General features: G+C 36.7%; 1 protein-coding gene across 1 annotated transcript in view; it reads left to right on the top strand.

Annotated features, from left to right (window-relative positions):
* LOC137617126 (lymphocyte-specific helicase-like) overlaps positions 1–21,470 on the top strand; it is a 43,104-nt gene that overhangs the window by 627 nt on the left and 21,007 nt on the right. The window contains exons 2-11 of the mRNA XM_068346975.1: positions 4,271–4,306; positions 7,259–7,399; positions 9,752–9,914; positions 10,628–10,726; positions 12,692–12,726; positions 13,988–14,115; positions 16,271–16,396; positions 18,345–18,527; positions 19,222–19,347; positions 20,640–20,740. Coding sequence (XP_068203076.1) covers positions 4,276–4,306; positions 7,259–7,399; positions 9,752–9,914; positions 10,628–10,726; positions 12,692–12,726; positions 13,988–14,115; positions 16,271–16,396; positions 18,345–18,527; positions 19,222–19,347; positions 20,640–20,740 — 1,133 coding nt within the window. The 5' untranslated portion in view covers positions 4,271–4,275. The remainder of the gene's footprint in view (positions 1–4,270; positions 4,307–7,258; positions 7,400–9,751; positions 9,915–10,627; positions 10,727–12,691; positions 12,727–13,987; positions 14,116–16,270; positions 16,397–18,344; positions 18,528–19,221; positions 19,348–20,639; positions 20,741–21,470) is intronic.

The raw sequence follows: 21,470 nt of genomic DNA, 5'->3' as shown, positions 1-21,470 counted from the left end.
CCCAAACCCCATAGGTTACCCACTAGAAAATCCATCTCCATTTAACCCTCAATTCTATTATTAAGGTGACGACAGTAACCAATTATTACTCATTATTAGTATTATTAGGTATTATTGTACTGTATTACAGGGCAATGTAACCTAGGAAAAAGACTACCCTTTTCTATAGAAAAAATTCCACTCTGAAAATTACTCATTCCCGTCGCAAATGAATAGTTTCAGAAATATATTTATCTATGTCCTACGATAATGGGAGACCCCCAGTGGGAACTTGGGTTTTTGGGTGGGGAAAACATTCTGGGAAAACGGTATATAATGGTAAAACAAGCCTTTTCTTCTCTACATTACCTTTTTGGATGTATAATAAAAGGAGGAAAGGACAAAACAGTGTAAGAGGATAAACTTTGGAGGCGCCGTTGCAAAGGCTACGTCTCTTGAAAAAATACGGTAATATTGAATTGCGGCAATGTTAGCGTAACATGCTAACATTAGCAGTGATTTTCATTTTTTGTCATTCTACTTGTTGGTTGTAGTCGCTCTCGTTCGTTCGTTTGTACAAAGCAGGTTTCGACCTTCTGTGCAAAAACCCCTCTTCCACCAATAGGATTTCTTTTTGGTAATTTTATATAGTATTACAGGGTGAGATTTTGAACAAAAAATATGTTTTCCTATAGTAAATAACGTGATTTAACCGAATTTGATGTCATTTCAATCGGAAACAAACTGATCAACCAATTCGGCTAACTTTAAGTTGCACGGTGTCATTTCTCTTACGAATGTACTGCGAACGATAACATTAGCAACGTTACCAATAATACACAGTGTTACCAACGTTGACGTTTGGTACACAGTTACCAACGGCACGCTGACATTACTAACGATAGCAATGATAGATATTTCCATACGAATTTAAATAATTTCTCCATATAAGTTTTACCCAATATATATAAAGTACAAAAAGGGCACAGAACCTAACAAACCCACCTAACCTAGCCTAGTATGACAGGTCACAAAATAACATTTGATCTACATCGGACGTTGGCAGCACTGGTTACTGTAGTTTTTCATGACCCAATCTTTGCAACGGCGCCTCCAAAGTTTATTCAGATATACTGTTTTGTATTTTCCTCCGGTTATTATAATTTCAAGAAGGTAATGAGTAGAGAAGAAAAGGCGTTTTACGTTTATCGATTCCCCAGTATGTTTTCCCCACCCAAAACCCTGAGTTCTCACTGGGGGTCCCCCATAATCGGAGGATATAGATGTATATATATTTCTGAAACTTCATTTGCGACGGGAACGAGTGTCATTTTCGGAGAGAGCATAATTTTTTTCTATAAGAAAAAGTAGTTGTTTTCCTTGGTTACATCGCCCTGTAATACACTACAATGAAACCTTCTTTTTCTTTAGCTGTTAAATCTAACTATTTGACTTCTTCACTCACTTTATTCAAGTATATGACTTAAACCAGTACAACTATACAGTATCCTTTTTATGTAATACCCTCGTATACATATTACGTTTGACCCCAGTAATACTCGTTTTATTATCCGATACCTTATAAAATCACCTCATTTTATATACCCATCAAATATTATATATCATACACTCAATTTTATCTTTCTATTTTACTTTTATACATTTTGTTATTTCCTTGTCACGCCCATATTTCAGATAAATGCTTGCTCTGGACAAGTTTCCCATTCTGGTTCATTCATGTTTACTCTCTAGACTCTGTTGTTTTTCCGTTAACCAATCACGAACCCATACGTATGGAAAGTTTGCAGGGGGTGTTAATATTTCCTAACCCCCACCTTCCAACAAACCCTTTTCCGTGGAAACCTTTTTGCATTCTCATTTCAAACAGATAAAGCGACGGGATCGAGTATCATTTTCGAAGAGAGCGGAATTTTTTCTATAGATAAAAAGTATTTTCTTCCTAGGTTACATTGCCCTGTAATACAGTACAATAATACCGCAATGCCATCGTAACATAGGTAACGCTGCGTGAGTGTTAGCGTTCGCAGTACATACTGTACTTTAGTGAAGTGACATGGAAAATGAACGTCATTATATTTAAACATTTTAGCAGAAAATATAAGTTTTCCTGTAGAAAATAACGTGATTTAACCAGTTTTCACCTTCATTTCATCCGTAATAACAGCAACCAATTTGGCTACTTAAAGTTAGTCGAATTGGTGGTTCTGTTTGTAATAACAGCAACCAGTTTGGCTACTTGAAGTTAGTCGAATTGGTGGTTCTGTTTGTTTGTGGTTGAAATGAAGGTCAAATTCGGTCAAATCACGATATTTTCTACAGGAAAACTTATATTTTCTGTTCGAAATGAGAATCTGTAATACAGTAAAGCTTTACCGGATATTATAAGCCCAAGGGCTCCAATAGGGAAAATAACTCTGTAACGAAAGAAAGTAAGGCAACCAATTGAGTAGTGTGCCTGAGTGTACCCCCAAGCAAGAGACCTTACAGTGATTTTGACGTCTAAAATTGATAGTTATCACAAGATGAGTAAAAAGAAAGGTCCCTTTGTATATCAGCGGCCAGTTCCTCCAGCGAGCATAAAATATGGACGCCAACTAACCTAACCTAAAAGCCGTGTCCTTACCAATTTACCTAACGGTGGGCTAACACCCTCCTGCGACCCCCCCTTATACTGCTGTATTCTTAGTCAGCCGTCATCATACATAGAGATGGCCGCTATCATACACCCCGAAAGAAAATCTTGAGTGTTTTTTTGATAGCGGCCAATTTATTTTTGGTTGAATTGGGATTTGAAGATCCTGACTGGGCTATAAAAAGGGTAAAAATCACCATCCAGGCTATTAAAAGGGTAAAAATCACCATCCAGGCTATTAAAAGGGTAAAAATCACCATCCACCATTATCCAAAATTTTGACAGTTTGCTATAATAGTACAGTAACGTTGAGAGGCTTAACGAAGTTGGTAGGAGGTTATGTTTTACCCGCTGTGTGTGTGTGAGTTTATTTGTGAACACCTTCCTGGCCTCAATTTTAATCTTAAGAGTGGGGAAACTTGTAGGGATTAACTGTTTTGTTAATATTATTATTATTATTATTTGCTAAGCTACAACCCTAGCTGGAAAAGCAAAATGCTATAAGCCCAGGGGCCCCAACAGGGAAAATAGCCCAGTAAGGAAAGGAAAGAAGGAAAAATAAAATATTTTAAGAAGAGTAACATTAAAATAAATATTTCCTATATAAACTATGAAAACTTTAACAAAACAAGAGGAAGAGAAATTAAATAGTGTGCCTGATTGTACCCTCAAGCAAGAGAACTCTAACCCAAGACAGTGGAAGACCATGGTACAGAGGCTATGGCACTACCCAAGACTAGAGAACAATGGTTTGATTTTGGAGTGTCCTTCTCCTAGAAGAGCTGCTTACCATAGCTTAAGAGTCTCTTCTACCCTTACTAAGAGGAAAGTAGCCACAGAACAAATACAGTGCAGTAGTTAACCCCTTGAGCGAAGAAGAATTGTTTAGTAACCTCAGTGTTGTCAGGTGTGTGAGGACAGAGGAGAATCTGTTAAGAATAGGCCAGACTATTCGGCGTATGTGTAGGCAAAGAGAAAGAACCGTAACCAAAGAGAAGGATCCAACGTAGTACTGTCTGGCCAGTCAAAGGACCCCATAACACTCTGGCGGTAGTATTTCAACGGGCGGCTGGTGAATAGCTGGAAATGAATGAATTTTGGAAAGCCAAGGTCAAAGGTTAAGATCACGGTCAAGGTCACGGTCAAGCGAGTCCAATTCACGTAATCAGCCATATGTTTGGACGTCATTGTCACAGAGACTTCAAACTTGCTTCATATTTGAGTATGAAAATCCATGTCTATTAATACATGTTAAGATCAAAGGCCAAGAAAGAAGCTGTCACAGCGGAGGTCTGCTTTTCCAACTAGGGTTGTAGCTGTTTTCACTTACCTAAAGCTTCTATCATCCGCTGCTAATCATAGTGCGTCAACTACGACTTCTTGTCTAACCTACCCCTAATGCCTGTTTGTTAATCTCAGTCGCCCAAAACCCAATTTGCAAAGGCCTACTCGTCACTGTTCAATGCCATTTTTATGTGGATTATTTATTGTTAAGTATATTATGTGCAATTTGGAATCTTGTCCTGTTGCACATATAGGCCCATAACTTTTTAAAGATATGGTTTGTATTTGTTATATATTTTTTTTTGCATATTTCTAATTTTGGAAAATTCTAATGTATCTATCTCAATTTTACAGATAAGATGCCTCAGACTGACTTCACGGAAAATGCCGGTAAGATATATAAGTTTGTTCTCGGATTTCATCAGATAATTAAGTTTGTCGAGTTTTTTGGAAGGTTATGGTGGGATGTTAGGAACTTTTTATAGTTTATATATGACATATTTGTTTTTGACGTTGTTGATAGTTTATATATATTATGACTTATCTGTTTTGACGTTACTTTTTATAGAATGATTTATTGTTAATTTGTTCTCTTCATTTATTTATTTCCTTATTTCCTTTCCTCACTGGGCTATTTTTCCCTGTTGGAGCCCCTGGGCTTATAGCATCTTGCTTTTCCAACTAGGGCTGTAGCTTGGATAGTAATAATAATAATAACTAGAATAATTACTGCATTGTTCACTATCAGTACAAATTCGTATCTTCTCTGTCTTCGTTACCACCCTCCACTTCAACGTACTGTAATTCTATAAGGCCTTTGTAATGTTCTTCATCTTACTTTGATATTAAATTCTTATATGACTAGCTATGACCAGGTTGTGCAATGATCTTCGTAATCAGGTAGTTGAATTGGTGGAACTTTTAAAAGTTCAAATATGCAGAGAATGTTAAGTTGAACAGGTTGATATCTCTGTTTATAATGTGTTTATAAAAAATCTATTTACATCTGCCAACAAAGTTGGAAGGAGGTTATGTTTTCCACCCTGTTTGTTTGTTTGTGAACTCCTTGGCCACAAATTTAATCGTAGAGTAATGAAACTTGTAGGGATTAACCGTTATGTAAAAAGTTGGAAATGATGAAATTTGGAAGGTCAAGGTCACTGTCAAGTAAAATGCCCAATTCACGTATTCAGTTATTAGTTTAGACATCGTTGTCACAGAGACTTCAAACTTGGTTCATATTTGAGTATATTAAAATCCACGCTAATTAATTCGTATTAGGATCAAAGGTCAAGGTTGAGTCCAAGGTTAAATTCCGGTCATCAACCATACGGCCACAATTGTAATTGTACAGTAATGAAACTGTTGTGTAAAGAAATTAAAATTATTAAAATCTGGAAAGTTAAAGGTCAAGGTCATGGGCGAGCAAAACGTCCTAAATCGGTCCAAAAGGTCGAGAAATAAGCTTGCTTGGCGGAGGTCTGCTCTTCTGAGTGCTCCCTTAGTTAATGTTGTTCTATCTCATTTCTCTTCCTCTTGTTTTGTTAAAGTTTTCATAGTTTATATAGGAAATATTTACATGTTACTATTAAAATAATTTATTTTTTCTTGTTTCCTTTCCTCACTGGGCTATTTTCCCTGTTGGGGCCCCTGGGCTTATAGCATCCTGCAAACTAGGTTGTAGCTTAGCAAGTAATAATAATAAATACTGTTCTTAGAATATGTTTTAATTGTTCATTGCTTCTCTTATTTGATTTCCTTTCCTCACTGGACAATTTTCCCATTGGAGACATAGGCTTAAAGCAACTAGAGTTGTAATTCGGCTAGTGATAATAATAGTAGTTCCACACTAATTTGTATCATATGTCCAAACCAACTTAGAGATATGAATTTTCCTTTTCTATCATCAACGATGCCTTAGATGACCGCGAAGGTAGCAGCAGTAGGGGATTCAGCATTATGAAGCTTCATCTGTGGTGGATAATGTGGGAGGGTGGGCTGTGACTCCCTAGCAGTACCATCTGAACTCTGTTGAGTCCCTTGTTAGGCTGGGAGGAACGTAGAGAGTAGAGGTCCCCCTTTTTGTTTTTGTTTCTTTGTTGATGTCGGCTACCCCCCAAAATTGGGGGAAGTGCCTTGGTGTATGTATGTATGTATGTATCATCAACGTCCACATTTTCCCTGTTGGGGCCCCTGGGCTTATAGCATCCTGCTTTTCCAACTATGGTTGTAGCTTAGCAAGTAATAATAATAATAATAATAATAATTTGTAATGATATCTTACTTCAATACAGTATGTCCTTTTAAAATTCAAATCCTCACTTACTGATACATAAAGAACCACAATTTTTTTTTTCATTTACTAACAGAGTACTTAAAGTAACTAATTGTTTAGTAATCTTTCTGCTGCATATTATGAAGTTTTATGGCAACACTATTATTATTACTAGCTAAGGTGCAGTACAACCCTAGTTGGAAAAGCAGGATGCTAGAAGCCCAAGGGATCCAACAGGGAAAAATAGCCCAGCGTGGAAAGGAAATAAAAAAACTATAAGAAAAGTAATGAATAATTAAGATATTTTAAGGCAGTATAGTTCTACCAGTTCAGTTATTTACTTGTTAGCTTTTTACTTTTTATTGATCATGCTATCCATCTAGGTGCCATCTCCTCGACATGGGCTATCATTTGCCTCCTCCTGGTTCTGTCTCCAGTTATATATAAATTGTCCAGCTGTTACATTTTCATTTACATCTTGCAGCAAGCTGTCCAAAAACTTTTTCCTTTGCCACTCTCCTGCTCTTCTCTCTTTTATCTTTTCTCTTCTTATTACATGTCCCAGAAATTAAAAGTAGGTGTTCTATATGTAGGTTTTTTTTATTTTTTTATTCAGCCTTTTCTATGTGTTTTTATGCTTGTTTTTGTGTACGGTATTCTGCACATGTTCCTCCGATCTGAGAGTTTGTTTTTAAGCAATTTGATCGCATGGTTAAAAGCAATTAGCCTATCAAGCAATTGTAGCTAGCCTATGACATACAGCGAAGCACTGTTGGTAGTAAAGTGTTCTGCCAACACACCTTGATCGTTGTAAATTGAATCAAACTTATGTAAAACATATCTGAAATGATTTGTTGAAATGAAGCAAATTTCTTATGATATTTCCTTCATTATCTGATATCGATCATCTGTTTTTGCGTGTGTGTGTAAAAGAAAAATCTGCCACCAAATTAGAAATTCCAAGATGCTATGTTGAATTTATCTACAGTATTTGAATAAATAGAAAATGAACCTTTTTTGAACATTGAAAAGCTAAAGTTCATGCTGTTATCTTTTGCTTCTTACAGAGATTACCACCCTCGATGACGACAGGCAATCCTTGTCCAGCGGGTCGCTGTCTCCCGGTCGGCCAGCATCGGCCAGCCCTACCCATCCTGAGGAGGCTCATGGCTTGTCTCGTGACCAGACCCCCGAAGCTTCCGAAGGAGGTAAGAGAGTACTGTCATTATTATTATTACTACTACTACTATTATTATTATTATTATTATTATTATTATTATAATCCCCATAAGGACTCCAACAGGGAATTTAGTTCACTGAGTAAAGGAAATAAGGAAACTTAGAATGATGTGCCTAACCCAAGGTAGTGGAAGACCATGGTACATAGGCTATGGTACTACCCAAGACTAGAGAACAATGGTTTGATTTTGGAGTGACCTTCTCTAGAAGAGCTGCTTTCCATAGCTAAAGGTCTCTTCTACCCTTAACCGGAGGAGATTGTGTTAAGAATAGGCCTGTCTATTCAGTGTATGTGTAGGCAAGGGAAAAATAAGCTGTAACGAGAGAGGAACCAAATGAGTACTGTCTGGCCAGTCAAAGGTCCCAATAACTTTAGTGGTAGTATCTCGACGGGTGGCTGGTGCCTTGGCCAACTTACTACCTAGATACTTTATACAGAAATAACTTAACTTCCTAACTTAATAGGTTCCAATAAGCTGTTTTTAAGTTTAATTTTGTTATAATATGGCCAAGGTTAGACCTAATGTGACTTCCATGCCTATAATTTCCAGCTACAAATATTAACAAATAGTCCCTTTTCATATGAAATAAATGTGATGTTATTGCAAATGTCATTTTGCTTACTGTATTAACCCTTTTACCCCCAAAGGACGTACTGGTACGTTTCACAAAAGCCATCCCTTTACCCCCATGGACGTACCGGTACGTCCTTGCAAATAAATGCTATAAATTTTTTTTTTTTTCATATTTTTGATATTTTTTTTTGAGAAAAATCAGGCATTTTCCAAGAGAATGAGACCAACCTGACCTCTCTATGACAAAAATTAAGGCTGTTAGAGCAATTTAAAAAAAATATACTGCAAAATGTGCTGGAAAAAAAATAACCCCCTGGGGGTTAAGGGTTGGAAATTTCCAAATAGTCTGGGGGTAAAAGGGTTAAATGATATTGTTTTATCACTGTATTCCACACTACATTGGAATCTTCTCTCTGGTTACGGTTCCCTTTCCCTTTGCCTACACGTACACCGAATAGTCTGGCGTATTATTTAAAGGTTTAAAGGCCGCTCATGAATGGCAGAGGCAAGGGAGAGTGACATTGCCCCATCAAGCAGGACACTGCCCTAGAGACTGACCATATTACATATGGTCAGCGCCCAAGACCCTTCTCCATCCATGGTGGGACCAAGGAGAGCCTGGCAATCGTTGCTGATGACTCAGCAGATAGACTTATAGGCTCTACCAAATCCCCCATCCTTAGCTAGCAAGGATGGTGAGGTTGCACTGATAAAAGGAACTTGGGAGTTTGACCGTGACTCGAACCCCAGTCTGGCAATCACCAGGCTATCACCGGACAACACTGAGATTACCAAAGAATTCTTCACCAAAGGGGTTAACTACTGCACTGTAATTGTTCAGTGGCTACTTAACTCTTGGTAAGGGTAGAAGAGACTACCTCTTCTAGGACACTAAAATCAAACTATTGTTTGTCAGTCTTGAGTAGTGCCATAGCCTCTGTACCGTGTTCTTCCACTGTCTTGGGTTAGAGTTCTCTTGCTTGAGGGTACACTTGGGTACACTATATCTAATTTCTCTAATTCTTGTTTTGTTAAAGTTTTTATAGGAAATATTTATTTTAATGTTATTCTTAAAATATTTGTTTTCCCTTGTTTCCTTTCCTCACTGGGCTATTTTCCCTGTTGGAACCCTTAGGCTTATAGCATCCTGCTTTTCCAACTAGGGTTGTAGCTTAGCAATTAATAATGATAATTTTTATGATCTCATTACAGTTGGATTTGCGTTTGTATCTTCGTTACTTTTGAGAAGCACATTTGTTCCATTTCATTTTCAAATGCACAAAAAATTTGCACAACGAGAAATTCTTAAAGATTTTCGGTGATCAATCTATTTCAAAGTGTTTTAATTCTTTTATTCTGCCTTGATGTCTATTAAATTTCTTATTCCTAATTAGGATAATGTATTGATCTCTTGCACTGTCGTTCAATTAGTTCATTATGCATGTTGTATAAGATTTTTCATAATTCGGACCACACTTGCATTTAGATCTTCCCAGACTATGTGAAATATCTATTTTAGTGTTATTGCAGGTACAGTACTGATTTAAGATGCATTTTTTACTCATTACTTTTCATATAATTTATTTCCATATTTTCTTTCCTCACTGGGCTGTTTTCCCTATTGGAGTCCTGCTTTTCCAAGTAGGGTTGTAGCTTAGGTAGTAATAATGATAAGGAATAATAAATCTGAAGACACATTGGAATAATACATTTCACTACATAAGATTTGTTTTTCCCATCACTCAGAAAATAGCAACGGAAAATGGGATGAGACACAGAACCTGCTTCTCACCTCGGAGATTGAGGCGGAAGAGAGGAAAATGGAAGAGAAGAACTTAGCCGAGGAGGAAATGCTCCGCAAGGAGATGGAAGAGCGCAGGATGGACGAGAAGGAACTGAAAGAGAAAAGGTATTTCTTGTTTCTTGTTTGGTTTGATATTTATTTATTTTTAAACTATGTGGTGAGTTTAGATGTCAATGAAAAATTATAGCTTGTTGATTAGTCGATGTTAACCAAAGGGTATTTGTTATAAATTGTGCTTGTAAAGATTGATAAAAATATTCATGAAAGCTTAAACTTTATGATCTCGTTTTCCATTCCTATTATTCATATAATGTGTTCATGCCCTTATGACTTGCTCACACCCACACCCCTTGTGTCTTGCCCACACCCCTTGGGACTTGCCCGCGCCCCTTGTGACTTGCCCGTGCCCCTTGGGACTTGCCCGTGCCCCTTGTGACTTGCCCGTGCCCCTTGGGACTTGCCCTTGCCCCTTGTGACTTGCCTGCGCCCCTTGTGACTTGTCCATGCCCCTTGGGACTTGCCCACACCCCTTGGGACCTTCCCGCACCCCTTTGGACTTGCCCACACCCCTTGGGACTTCCCCACACCCCTAGTAACTTCCCAAAGTCTGCATGGGTGAAACACCTTGTTTCAGATGTAAAGGCTCTATTCAATATATGTAGATTCACCTTAATGACATAATTGACTTATTATGAACTTCAGATTGAATGTAGATACCAGGATTTATCCTAATTGCTATAAGAAATGATTGGCCATGGATAATAATGCACATATATTAATTAGATTTTGATTGACATTATCATTATTGGATTTACTAGGTACAAGCGGTTGATGCATCTTCTCAATAAATCAGAGTTCTACAGCCAGTTTCTCTTGAAGCAGATAGAGAGTCATGACAAGGAAAACAAAATGAAAAGGTAAAGTTGTGTTTGGAATATTCTTTCAAGTATCAGCTTTTGTATAATTATTGCCTTCGGTAAAATCTGAGATTTTACGAAGGGTATGTATTCACCCCTGAGTCTTTCTTAGTTTTATTTGTTTGTTTGTGAGAAACCATACAGAAAAAGTACCGTATCGATTTTGACCAAACTAGGTAGTCATGTAGGGTATGACCCAAGGATGAGTGTACTATTTTGAATTAAGTACGTCAAGTTAAGAGTACCCAACAGTTCTTTTAAAATAATCTTAATGTTGTGTAAATGGCAAATGTTTATATTTTTTATTTGCGAACAACGTTACGCTAAAACTACTGAACCAATTTCAATGGAACATGGTGGACATGGGGAATGAACCAAAGACAAATATTATTAGCTTTTGAAGGAAATGCATCTTAGTACAAGTACGCAGTGGCGTTGCGACTAAGGTAAGTCTTGAGTGCCCCTCTAGTGAAGATTAGAACCAAACAAAAGTAAGCCTTCGTACATGTGCTATTTCACAGTGGATTATATTCTGTACTATTGTCTTACAGCTTCAGCTGGAAACTTATTTTTTTTTTATTATTAATACCTCTGCCAACGAAGTTGTGAGGAAGTTATGTTTTCGCCCTTGTTTGTCTGTTTATCTGTTTTGTTTATTTGTGAACAACTTCCTGGCCATAATTTTACTCATAGAGTAGTGAAGCTTTCAGGGATTAATTATGTTGAGATGTGGAAGTGACTCAGTTTTGAAAGTAACAGGTCAAGGTCGAGGAAAATGTCGTCCGAATTAAACCTAACCTTAACCCCAAGTTCACAGATGGTTATCACACACTTAGAATATGCCTACGGTTTCAATTTTATCTGGGAAAGGCAAGTTAATGTTGAGAAATAAGCTGCTGTGGCAGAGGTCTGCACTTTAGAGTGCTTTTCTAGTTACAGTATCATCATCAGCAGCAGCAGCTAAGCTGCGACCATATTTTGGGAAGCATAATGCTTTAGGTGATAGGGACCACAGGGAAAAAAAAAAAGCAAGTTGAAGATTATAGTATAAAAGAATGTTAAAATAATAACAATAGAATCATAAAAAACATTATTTAATACTACGGAGGACAGCATTGATGGTTTTAAGAATGAAGATCAGGTAGAGGTGACCTCTTTGTAAACAGCCAGGTGTACGTGGCCCTTCTATGAGACCTGGCTATAGCTTACTACTCAGAAAAAGTGGAAGGGCAAATTAACAAAAGTCTGGTTATAGAGTCTGTTTTTGAGTGTCCCTATTTTTAGAAGAGCGCTTTGGCATAGCCCCTTTATAGCCACTGAACAATAGCTACCCACTTGAGTGAGTGTGAAATGTGTAGCATGCTTGGCATTGCCATGTAACAGGAAAACAAGAGGTGTAAATATTAATGAAGAAATGGAAAGCACTGTAGCTAGCAGTATCTGGACTGACGGTTGGTCTCAAACTTGCGTTCCGTAGGTGCCATGTCTTCAAAATAGGCTGTCAATAGTCTCCACCTGTTCCTGTCTCTAGCTCAGTATTTATTGTCCAGATGTTACATGCTCATTTATATCCTCTAGTAAGTTGTCTAAAAATCTTTTTCTTTTGTTAGTTTCTTGTTCTCCCCTCTATTTTTTCCTGTAAGGCACAAAAAGTTCAAACTTTTCTCTTATTACATGTTCTAGACATTCCAGCTGCCTCCTCCTTATCACTTTTTGAAGTGATCTCTTCTCAATACCTCCTCATTTGTAAATATTCTTCTGTAAAACAATAATTTAGCTGCATTTATTTCATTTTTCAAGTCCTTGTTCAATGTTCATGTCTGAGCCACAAGTAAGTGTGGACCATACATAGATTTTCCATGTTTCAACTATTACTGACAGGAAAAATATCTAAAATCATAACATCTTTTAATTAATCTTTAGTAAACGTGCAAGTTTTCTAAGATTCATTCTCTCGTTTTTCAGAGTACGAAAACCCAAGGAAGCGGTGCAATCCGAAGGTAAAAATATTTGAAATTTTATTACTCTACCATGAAACATATAGATTTCTATGCATTGTTCTGTCAAATAATTTTAATGACTAATATATTTGTGTAATGATGAGAAAATTCTTAGTTATTTTTGGAGATAGCTTGTATGATTTGAGAAAATTCTTAGTTATTTTTGGAGATAGCTCGTGTGATATGAGAAAATTCTTAGTTATTTTTGGAGATAGCTCGTGTGATTTGAGAAAATTCTTAGTTATTTTTGGAGATAGCTCGTGTGATTTGAGAAAATTCTTAGTTATTTTTGGAGATAGCTCGTGTGATTTGAGAAAATTCTTAGTTATTTTTGGAGATAGCTTGTATGATTTGAGAAAATTCTTAGTTATTTTTGGAGATAGCTCGTGTGATATGAGAAAATTCTTAGTTATTTTTGGAGATAGCTCGTGTGATTTGAGAAAATTCTTAGTTATTTCTGGAGATAGCTCGTATGATTTGAGAAAATTCTTAGTTATTTTTGGAGATAGCTCGTATGATTTGAGAAAATTCTTAGTTATTTTTGGAGATAGCTCGTGTGATATGAGAAAATTCTTAGTTATTTTTGGAGATAGCTCGTGTGATATGAGAAAATTCTTAGTTATTTCTGGAGATAGCTCGTGTGATATGAGAAAATTCTTAGTTATTTCTGGAGATAGCTCGTGTGATTTGAGAAAATTCTTAGTTATTTCTGGAGATAGCTTGTATGATTTGAGAAAATTCTTAGTTATTTTTGGAGATAGCTCGTATGATTTGAGAAAATTCTTAGTTATTTTTGGAGATAGCTCGTGTGATATGAGAAAATTCTTAGTTATTTTTGGAGATAGCTTGTGTGATTTGAGAAAATTCTTAGTTATTTCTGGAGATAGCTCGTGTGATATGAGAAAATTCTTAGTTATTTTTGGAGATAGCTCGTGTGATTTGAGAAAATTCTTAGTTATTTTTGGAGATAGCTCGTGTGATTTGAGAAAATTCTTAGTCATTTTTGGAGATAGCTCGTGTGATTTGAGAAAATTCTTAGTCATTTTTGGAGATAGCTCGTGTGATTTGAGAAAATTCTTAGTCATTTTTGGAGATAGCTCGTGTGATTTGAGAAAATTCTTAGTCATTTTTGGAGATAGCTCGTGTGATTTGAGAAAAATCTTGGTCATTTTTGGAGATAGCTCGTGTGATTTGATCAAGATTATGGCAAAATAGTTCATGATTTGTATAAGACTGATTCTCATGCATATTTTCATGGCAGACAACAGCTCCCAGGAGTCAAATGGAAGCAAGAAGAGAAGGATGCGTAGATCAGCCTCCCGTGCGCCAGCATCCAAACGTCATTGTTTAGATGGAAAGTACAATATTGGTGATGTCATCAACACAGAGGTAAGTTTATATATGTTTAGTACATTGATATATCGAGTTGTTTAACAATTGTAACAATTCCATATCCAGACTGCAGAAGAGAGATTATTGTTAGTAGCCAAGCTATAACCCTAGTTGGAAAAACAGGCTGCTATAAGCCCTAAAGTTCCAACAGAGGAAAAAGCCCAGTAAGGAGAGGAAATGGGAAATAAACTGCAAGAGAAGTAATGTTAATTATTTAAAAAAACAGTAACAACATTAAGATAGATCTTTCACATATAAACTGTAGAGAGAGATGTATGTCGGCCTGGTTAACATGAAAACATTCGCTGCAAGTTTGAGCTTTTGAAGTTCCACTGATTCAACAACCTTATTATTATTATTATTATTATTATTATTATTATTATTATTATTATTATTATTATTATTATTATTATTACAAGCTAACCTATAACCCTAGCTGAAAAAGCAGGATGCTTTAATCCCAGGGTCCCTAACAGGGAAAATAGCCTAGTGAGAATAGGAAACAAGGAAAATTAAAATATTTCAAGAACAGTAACATTAAAATAAATATCTCCTTTTTAAACTATAAATACTTTAACAAAACAAGAGGAAGAGAAATAACATAGAATAGTGTGCCTGTGTGTACCCTCAAGCAAGAGAACTCTAACCCAAGACAGTTGAAGACCGTGGTACAGAGGCTATGGCACTACACAAGACTAGAGAACAGTGGTTTGATTTTGGAGTGTCCTTTTCCTAGAAGAGCTGCTTACCATCCCTGAAGAGGAAAGTGGTCACTGAACAATGATAGTGCAGTAACCCCTTAGGTGAAGAAGAATTGTTTGGTAATCTCAGTGTTGTCAGGTGTATGGGGACAGAGGAGAATATGTAAAGAATAGGTCTGACTTCGTTGTATGTGTAGGCAAAGGGAAAGTGAACCGTAACCAGAGGAAGAATCCAATTAAGAAGATCATTCCACAACCTGGTCACAGGTGAAATAAAACTTCTAGAATACTGTGTAGTATAGTGTCTCATGATGGAGAAGGAATGACTACTAGAATTAACTGCATGCCTAGTTTTACGAACAGGATGGAACCGTCTTGGAAGATCTGAATATAAAAGATGATCAGAATTATAAAAAAATACTATGCAACATGCATAATGAACTAATTGAATGGCCATGCCAGAGATTAATATCTAGATCAGGAATAAGAAATTTAATAGACCGTGAGTTCCTGTCCAACAAATTAAGATGAGAATCAGCAGTTGAAGTCCAGACAGGAGAACAATACTTGAAACACACTTCTTCAGAACAGATTGATCACCGAAAATCTTGAGAGAATAATTATTACTGACCCATATCATTATACAGTAAGAAAGTGATTCTTATTATCATGAACATTATAATTGTAAGTAGGTGAACATTATCTGAATCTTGTTTATGGTCCCATGGGGCTTGTCCGAAGAATTTGCTTTTAAAATAAACAGGCTGACATGTCTCTTTTTATAATTTATTTATGAGTGGATATGAATGTGTTGAGGTGGTTTGGCCATGTTGAGAGAATGGAAAATGGCTGTCTGCTTAAGAAGGTGAAGAAAGCTCTGGGTGATAGGAGGATAGATGCGAGAGAGGCAAGAGAGCGTGCTAGAAATAGGAATGAATGGCGAGCGATTGTGACACAGTTCCGGTAGGCCCTGCTGCTTCCTCCGGTCTCCTTGGATGAACACGGAGGTAGCAGCAGTAGGGGATTCAGCATAATGAAACTTCATCTGTGGTGGATAACGGGGGAGGCTGGGCTGTGGATCCTACGGTACCAGCCGAACTCGGTCGAGTCCCTCGTCAGGCTGGGAGGAGTGTAGAGAGGAAAGATCCCCTATTTTTCATTTGCTTTATGTTGGCTACCCCTCAAAATTGGCGGAAGTGCCTTGGTATATATAAATTTATGAAAGGTCTATTTTGATATTGTTACTATCCTTAAGTTTTTATTAATTGTTCATTGCTTTTCTTGTAGTTTATTTCTTCCTATCCTTTTCTCACTGGGTTATTTTTCCCTGTTGCAGCCCTTGAGCTTATAGCATCCTTCTTTTCCAACAAGGGTTGTAGCTTAGCTAGTAATAATAATAATAATAATAATTACTGTATTGTAAGATATTTCTTATTGCAATTCCTACCTAGACGGTGAAAGAGAATTCAGGTGCGAAGGAAGAAACCACAGAAGATACAGAAAGAGTTGAGCAACCCCGCCTCTTCATTAACGGCACCATGAGACCCTACCAGCTGGACGGATACTCTTGGCTGACGGTGAGTAAGGTTTAGAATTGGTTTTCGTTTTGTGCGCTGTTGGTATCTTATTACCACCACTAACTAAGTTGGAAGGACATTATGTTTAACCCTTCCTTGTTTGTGTATGTGTGTTTGTGAACAGCTTCCTGGTCACAAATTTTAATCCTAGAGTAATGAAACTTGCAGTGATTAACTGTTAGGTAAAAAGCTGGAAATTATTAAATTTTGGAAGGTCAAGGTCACGGTCAAGCAAATTGTCTTAATTCATGAAATCAGCCATGAGTTTGGACATTGTTGTCACAGAGACTTCAAACTTGGTTTATATTTGATTATGAAAATCCACATCAATTAATGCATGTTAAGGTCAAAGGTCAAGGTCGAGAAATCAGCTGCTGCGCCGGAGGTCTGTGCTCTACTGAGTGCCCCTCTAGTTATTTTTGTATCGGGTGTTATTAGTGTAACATAATTGTTTAGTTTTCAGTCATTTTTATCCTATTAAATTGCAGTTAACTTTTTTCATTGATTCTTTCCAGTTTTTTGTCCTATGCTATTTTTACTGTCTTGTTACTTTCTAATGCTAAATACTATTATATAGAATTAAATAGATATACTATTAAGCTGTGGAGATGAACCGTTTAGCATAGTGTCGGGACTTGTAGAAGAAATTGTACATTATTATCATAATCATGAATGATTTAATGTTCAGGTGTGAAATGAGTTCCCATTTTTATTCTGGTGTGAAATGAATTTTAACAAATCTCCTCTTGAACTTTGCATTCCTAAAGGTGTCAGTCCTCCTGCAACTATTATCTATTACTTTTCTGGTAGAGGATTTTTCATGTTTTGTGTAAAAAACAGACATGATTTGCGGGTTCTTCGTCAAGATTTTTCATAAGTAGTAGGCTGGCCAAAGCACCAGCCACCTGTTGAGATACTACCGCTAGATAGTCATTGGGTCCTTTCACTGGCCAGACAGTACTACATTGGATCCATCTCTCTGGTTACAGCTGATTTTTCCACTGCCTACTCATACACCAAATAGTCTGGCCTATTCTTTACACTTTCTCATCTGTCCTCATACATTTGACAACAGGTTACCTAACAATTCTTCACTCAAGGAGTTAACTACTAAACTAATTGTTCATTAGCTACTCTCCTCATGGTAAGTGTAGAAGAGACTCCTTAGCCATGGTGAATAGTTCTAGGAGGAAACTAGAACGCTCCAAAATCAAACCATTGTTCTCTAGTCTTGGGTAGTGCCATAGTCTCTTCACCATGGTCTTCCCTGTCCTAGTTTATAGTTCTCTTGCTTGAGGGTACGCTCACACACTATTCTGTTTCAGTATTTTCCTATCCTCACGGGACTATTTTCTTTGAGCTCTGGGGCCCTATATAGCATTTTGCTTTTCAAACTATGGTAGTAGTTTAGATAGTAATAATAATAATGAATATTTTCCATCATTATTGTATGGAGAAGTTGAAAGTATTTAGGTAATATGACAGACTATTCAATGTGTCTGTGAGATAAGATTAGAGTATTGTATAGAGAGATGCTTTTTTATATTTTTTGGAGGTGTTGCTTTTCATTTTGAGTTAGTTTCTTAAGGGGGCCATGGTACCGCGGCCAACCTTTTATAGATGTGTATAGTTCAGAGGGTTTAGTGGTCGTGAGGAGAGAAAAGATTAAAGGATGATTTAATTAATGTACAGTAATTACAGATTTTAAAAGATGATATTCAATGTGGAGGTAAATTTGACCTTTCGTGAAGGTTGGTCGAATTAGGCCATTTAGAGATTTTAAAAGATCGTGCATTCTGGAGGTAAATTTTACCTTTTAAGGTTTCAAACGTAATGCTGATAAGCATTCTGCATTGGTGTATGAAACTACTAATGTTGCAAAGGCTTTCCACACGAGTCTCATCCCTGATTTGACATTTTATTACTGTCGTCTTTATTTAATTTTCAGGTTCTGTATGAAAACGGAGTCAACGGGATATTGGGCGATGAAATGGGTCTAGGAAAGACCATTCAATGCATTGCTCTCATAAGCCATCTCGTCGACAAAGGCGTACAGGGACCATTTCTGATTGTCGGACCACTCTCGACCCTGCCCAACTGGATAGCAGAATTCAAGCGATTCGCGCCTGCGGTAAAGATTATGTTTTTTTTGTTTTTTTTGTATAATACTGACATGACTTAATTAATTTATATCCATTTATAGCCAGTCATCTATTCTATATACCATGGCACTTCCCCCTATTTTTGGGAGGTAGTTGACATTAAAAAAAATTCCCTTTTGGGTTTTTTTTTTTTTTTTTTTTAATATTAATACCACTGAAGTTGGGAGGAGGTTATGTTTTCTTCCATGTTTGTTTGTTTGTGAACAACTTCCTGGCTACAGTTTTACTCAAAGAATAGTGAAACTGTCGGGGATTAATTATGGCAAGACGTGGAAGTGACCCAACTTTGAATCGTAGGTCAAAGGCGAAGGTCAAGGTCGACCGAATTGACCCTAACCTTAACCCAAGTTCATACATGGTTGTCTCACACTGCAAATATACCCACAGTCTAAATTGCTTCTGGGAAAGGCAAGCTGGTTTTGAGAAATAAGCTGTTGTGGCGAAAGTCTGAACTCAGTGCTTTTCTAGTTTTTTTGTTTATTTTGCTAACTTCCAAAAGTAAAATAGATGACTGGGTGTAATGGATATATGTTTATTAATAAAAGATATATTGATATTCTTTGAAAAGTATAATGGTAACTATAATACGCAAAGCCCTTGAAAAACATTTTGTTAATATTGTAGTTGATAGCAAATCATTCTAAGGTTTCATTTGTCTTCTAGGTCCCCGTGGTTCTCTATCACGGAAGCGACTCCGTTCGTGCCCAGAAAGCACGATCGTTGTACAAGAAGTTTCCCGTGGAAGGAGCTCCACACGACGTTCATCCTGTAATTGTTACTTCGTTTGAGGTGAGATAATGTCTTTGGCGTTAACCCTCTACGTTTGTTTCATAAAGTTAACTAACTCTTTTGTCGTTGAAAGCTGATGTCGGTTTAGGTTTAGCAAGAGAGTACTGTACCCTTTAGTGAACACCCTATTTTGTTTTACTGAGTCGTACATTAAGGCTACCGCCGGTTTTTTTTTTCTTTTTTGCTACTGGAGTTCATTTTGCTCTGTTATCTTTTAATGTCCCCAATGGTCCTTCATCTGGTTGGCTTTTTTTTTTTAAATGTTAACCCTATTACCCCCAGGCTCTGGAAATTTCCAACCCTTAACCCCCAGGGGTTATTTTTTTCCCAGCACATTTTGCAGTATATTTTTTTTTAAATTGCTCTAGCAGCCTTAATTTTTGTCATAGAGAGGTCAGGTTGGTCTCATTCTCTTGGAAAATGCCTGAATTTTCTCAAAAAATTATCAAAAATATGAAAAACAAAATTTGTATAGCATTTTTTTTGCAAGGACGTACCAGTACATCCATGGGGGTAAAGGGATGGCTTTTGTGAAACGTACCAGTACGTCCTTTGGGGGTAAAAGGGTTAATAACCATTTAAATCCAATATTATATCATTTGATACAGTGGGCAAAGTGATATTTATAGTAAATTGGCTATTCATATGAAACCCAAATATTTGTTGACTTTTGTGGCTGAAATCATAGGCATGGAATTCAGGTTAGGTCTACCCTAGGCCAAAATTTTACAAAATTGTGCTTACGAGCAATTTAACTTACAAACAGCTGCTTAGAACCAATTAAGTTTGTAAGTTGCATTTTTTACTTCTTACTGCCCAGCCTGTTCTGACAGTTACTATGACTGGATGCTGAATGCCCCCAGACTAACTCTTCCATAAACCCATTTAATAACCTGTGAAGAAACCCAAATTGCTTTACTTAACCCTTTTACCCCCCAGGCTATTTGGAACTTTCCAACCCTTAACCCCCAGGGGTTATTTTTTTTCAAGCACATTTTGCAGTATAATTTTTTTTTAATTGCTCTAACAGCCTTAATTTTCGTCATAGAGAGGTCAGGTTGGTCTCATTCTCTTGGAAAATGCCTGAAGTTTAAAAAAGAAAATTATAAAAAATATGCAAAAAAAAAATGTAAATAGCAGTTTTTTTGCAAGGACGTATCGGTACGTCCGTGAGGGTAGAGGGATGAGTTTTGTGAAACGTACCAGTACATCCTTGTGGGGGTAAAAGGGTTAAGTCATATGAGGATAAGAACATTTATGAGAATAATGTTGAACGTTTGTTTCGTATTTAGGTCGTGATACGGGACACGAAGATCCTGAACAAGTTCCACTGGCGCTACATTTGCGTGGACGAGGGACACCGGCTGAAAAATCACAAGTGTCGGCTTGCGAAGTGAGTAAATTTGCAGTATTTTCCTGCTTGTTGAAGTTTGCATTAAGTGGGTAGTTAATATGTAAGGAAGTTGTCATTAAGTGGGTAGTTAATACCTAAGGTTCTCTTTGTGTATGGTAGATGTTTGTGATAATTAATTTTTGAATTTTATTTGGAATGATGGGATGTTTTGCCATGGAGCTTCCTTGAAATGGGCAGAATCTGCAACAAGATGGTGGTTGTTATAGGTTTTTGTTAGCTAAGCTACAACGACCCGAGGGTTCTTTTGAAAGATGTTCTGTAGTTTAGGTTTTGCACATTTAATTAGATTGCTCCATTTATTCTACATTTAAGCTAAATTCTGTAATTTAGAGGAAAATTTTGCAAAGTGAAAAGTGACTTATTTGGATAATTTGGTTAGTTTGAGTTGCACACTGATGTACTGATTGCAAAGAAAGTTTGGCATAGATTGTCAATGTCCTTTCCTTAGATAAAAAATAGAACTATTAGTCTGAGAAAAAAAAGTTAATGTATTTTGAGTTATCCATCAGTAGAACTTCAAAAGTTCAAAGTTGGAGCAAATATTTTTATGTTGACCAGGCTAACGTGACTCTTTTTATACTTTATATATGACATATCTGTTTTTGGCATTGTTAATAGTTTAGATAGGACATATCTGTTTTGACGTTGTTACTGTTTTTAGAATGATATATTGTTAACTTATTCTCATCATTTATTTATTTCCTTATTT

The sequence above is a fragment of the Palaemon carinicauda genome, chromosome 23 (genome assembly GCF_036898095.1).
Source record: "Palaemon carinicauda isolate YSFRI2023 chromosome 23, ASM3689809v2, whole genome shotgun sequence".
In the NCBI taxonomy this organism is placed as follows: domain Eukaryota; kingdom Metazoa; phylum Arthropoda; class Malacostraca; order Decapoda; family Palaemonidae; genus Palaemon; species Palaemon carinicauda.
The sequence above is the reverse complement of the archived record's forward strand: the minus strand, read 5'-3'. Positions and strand labels throughout refer to the sequence as shown.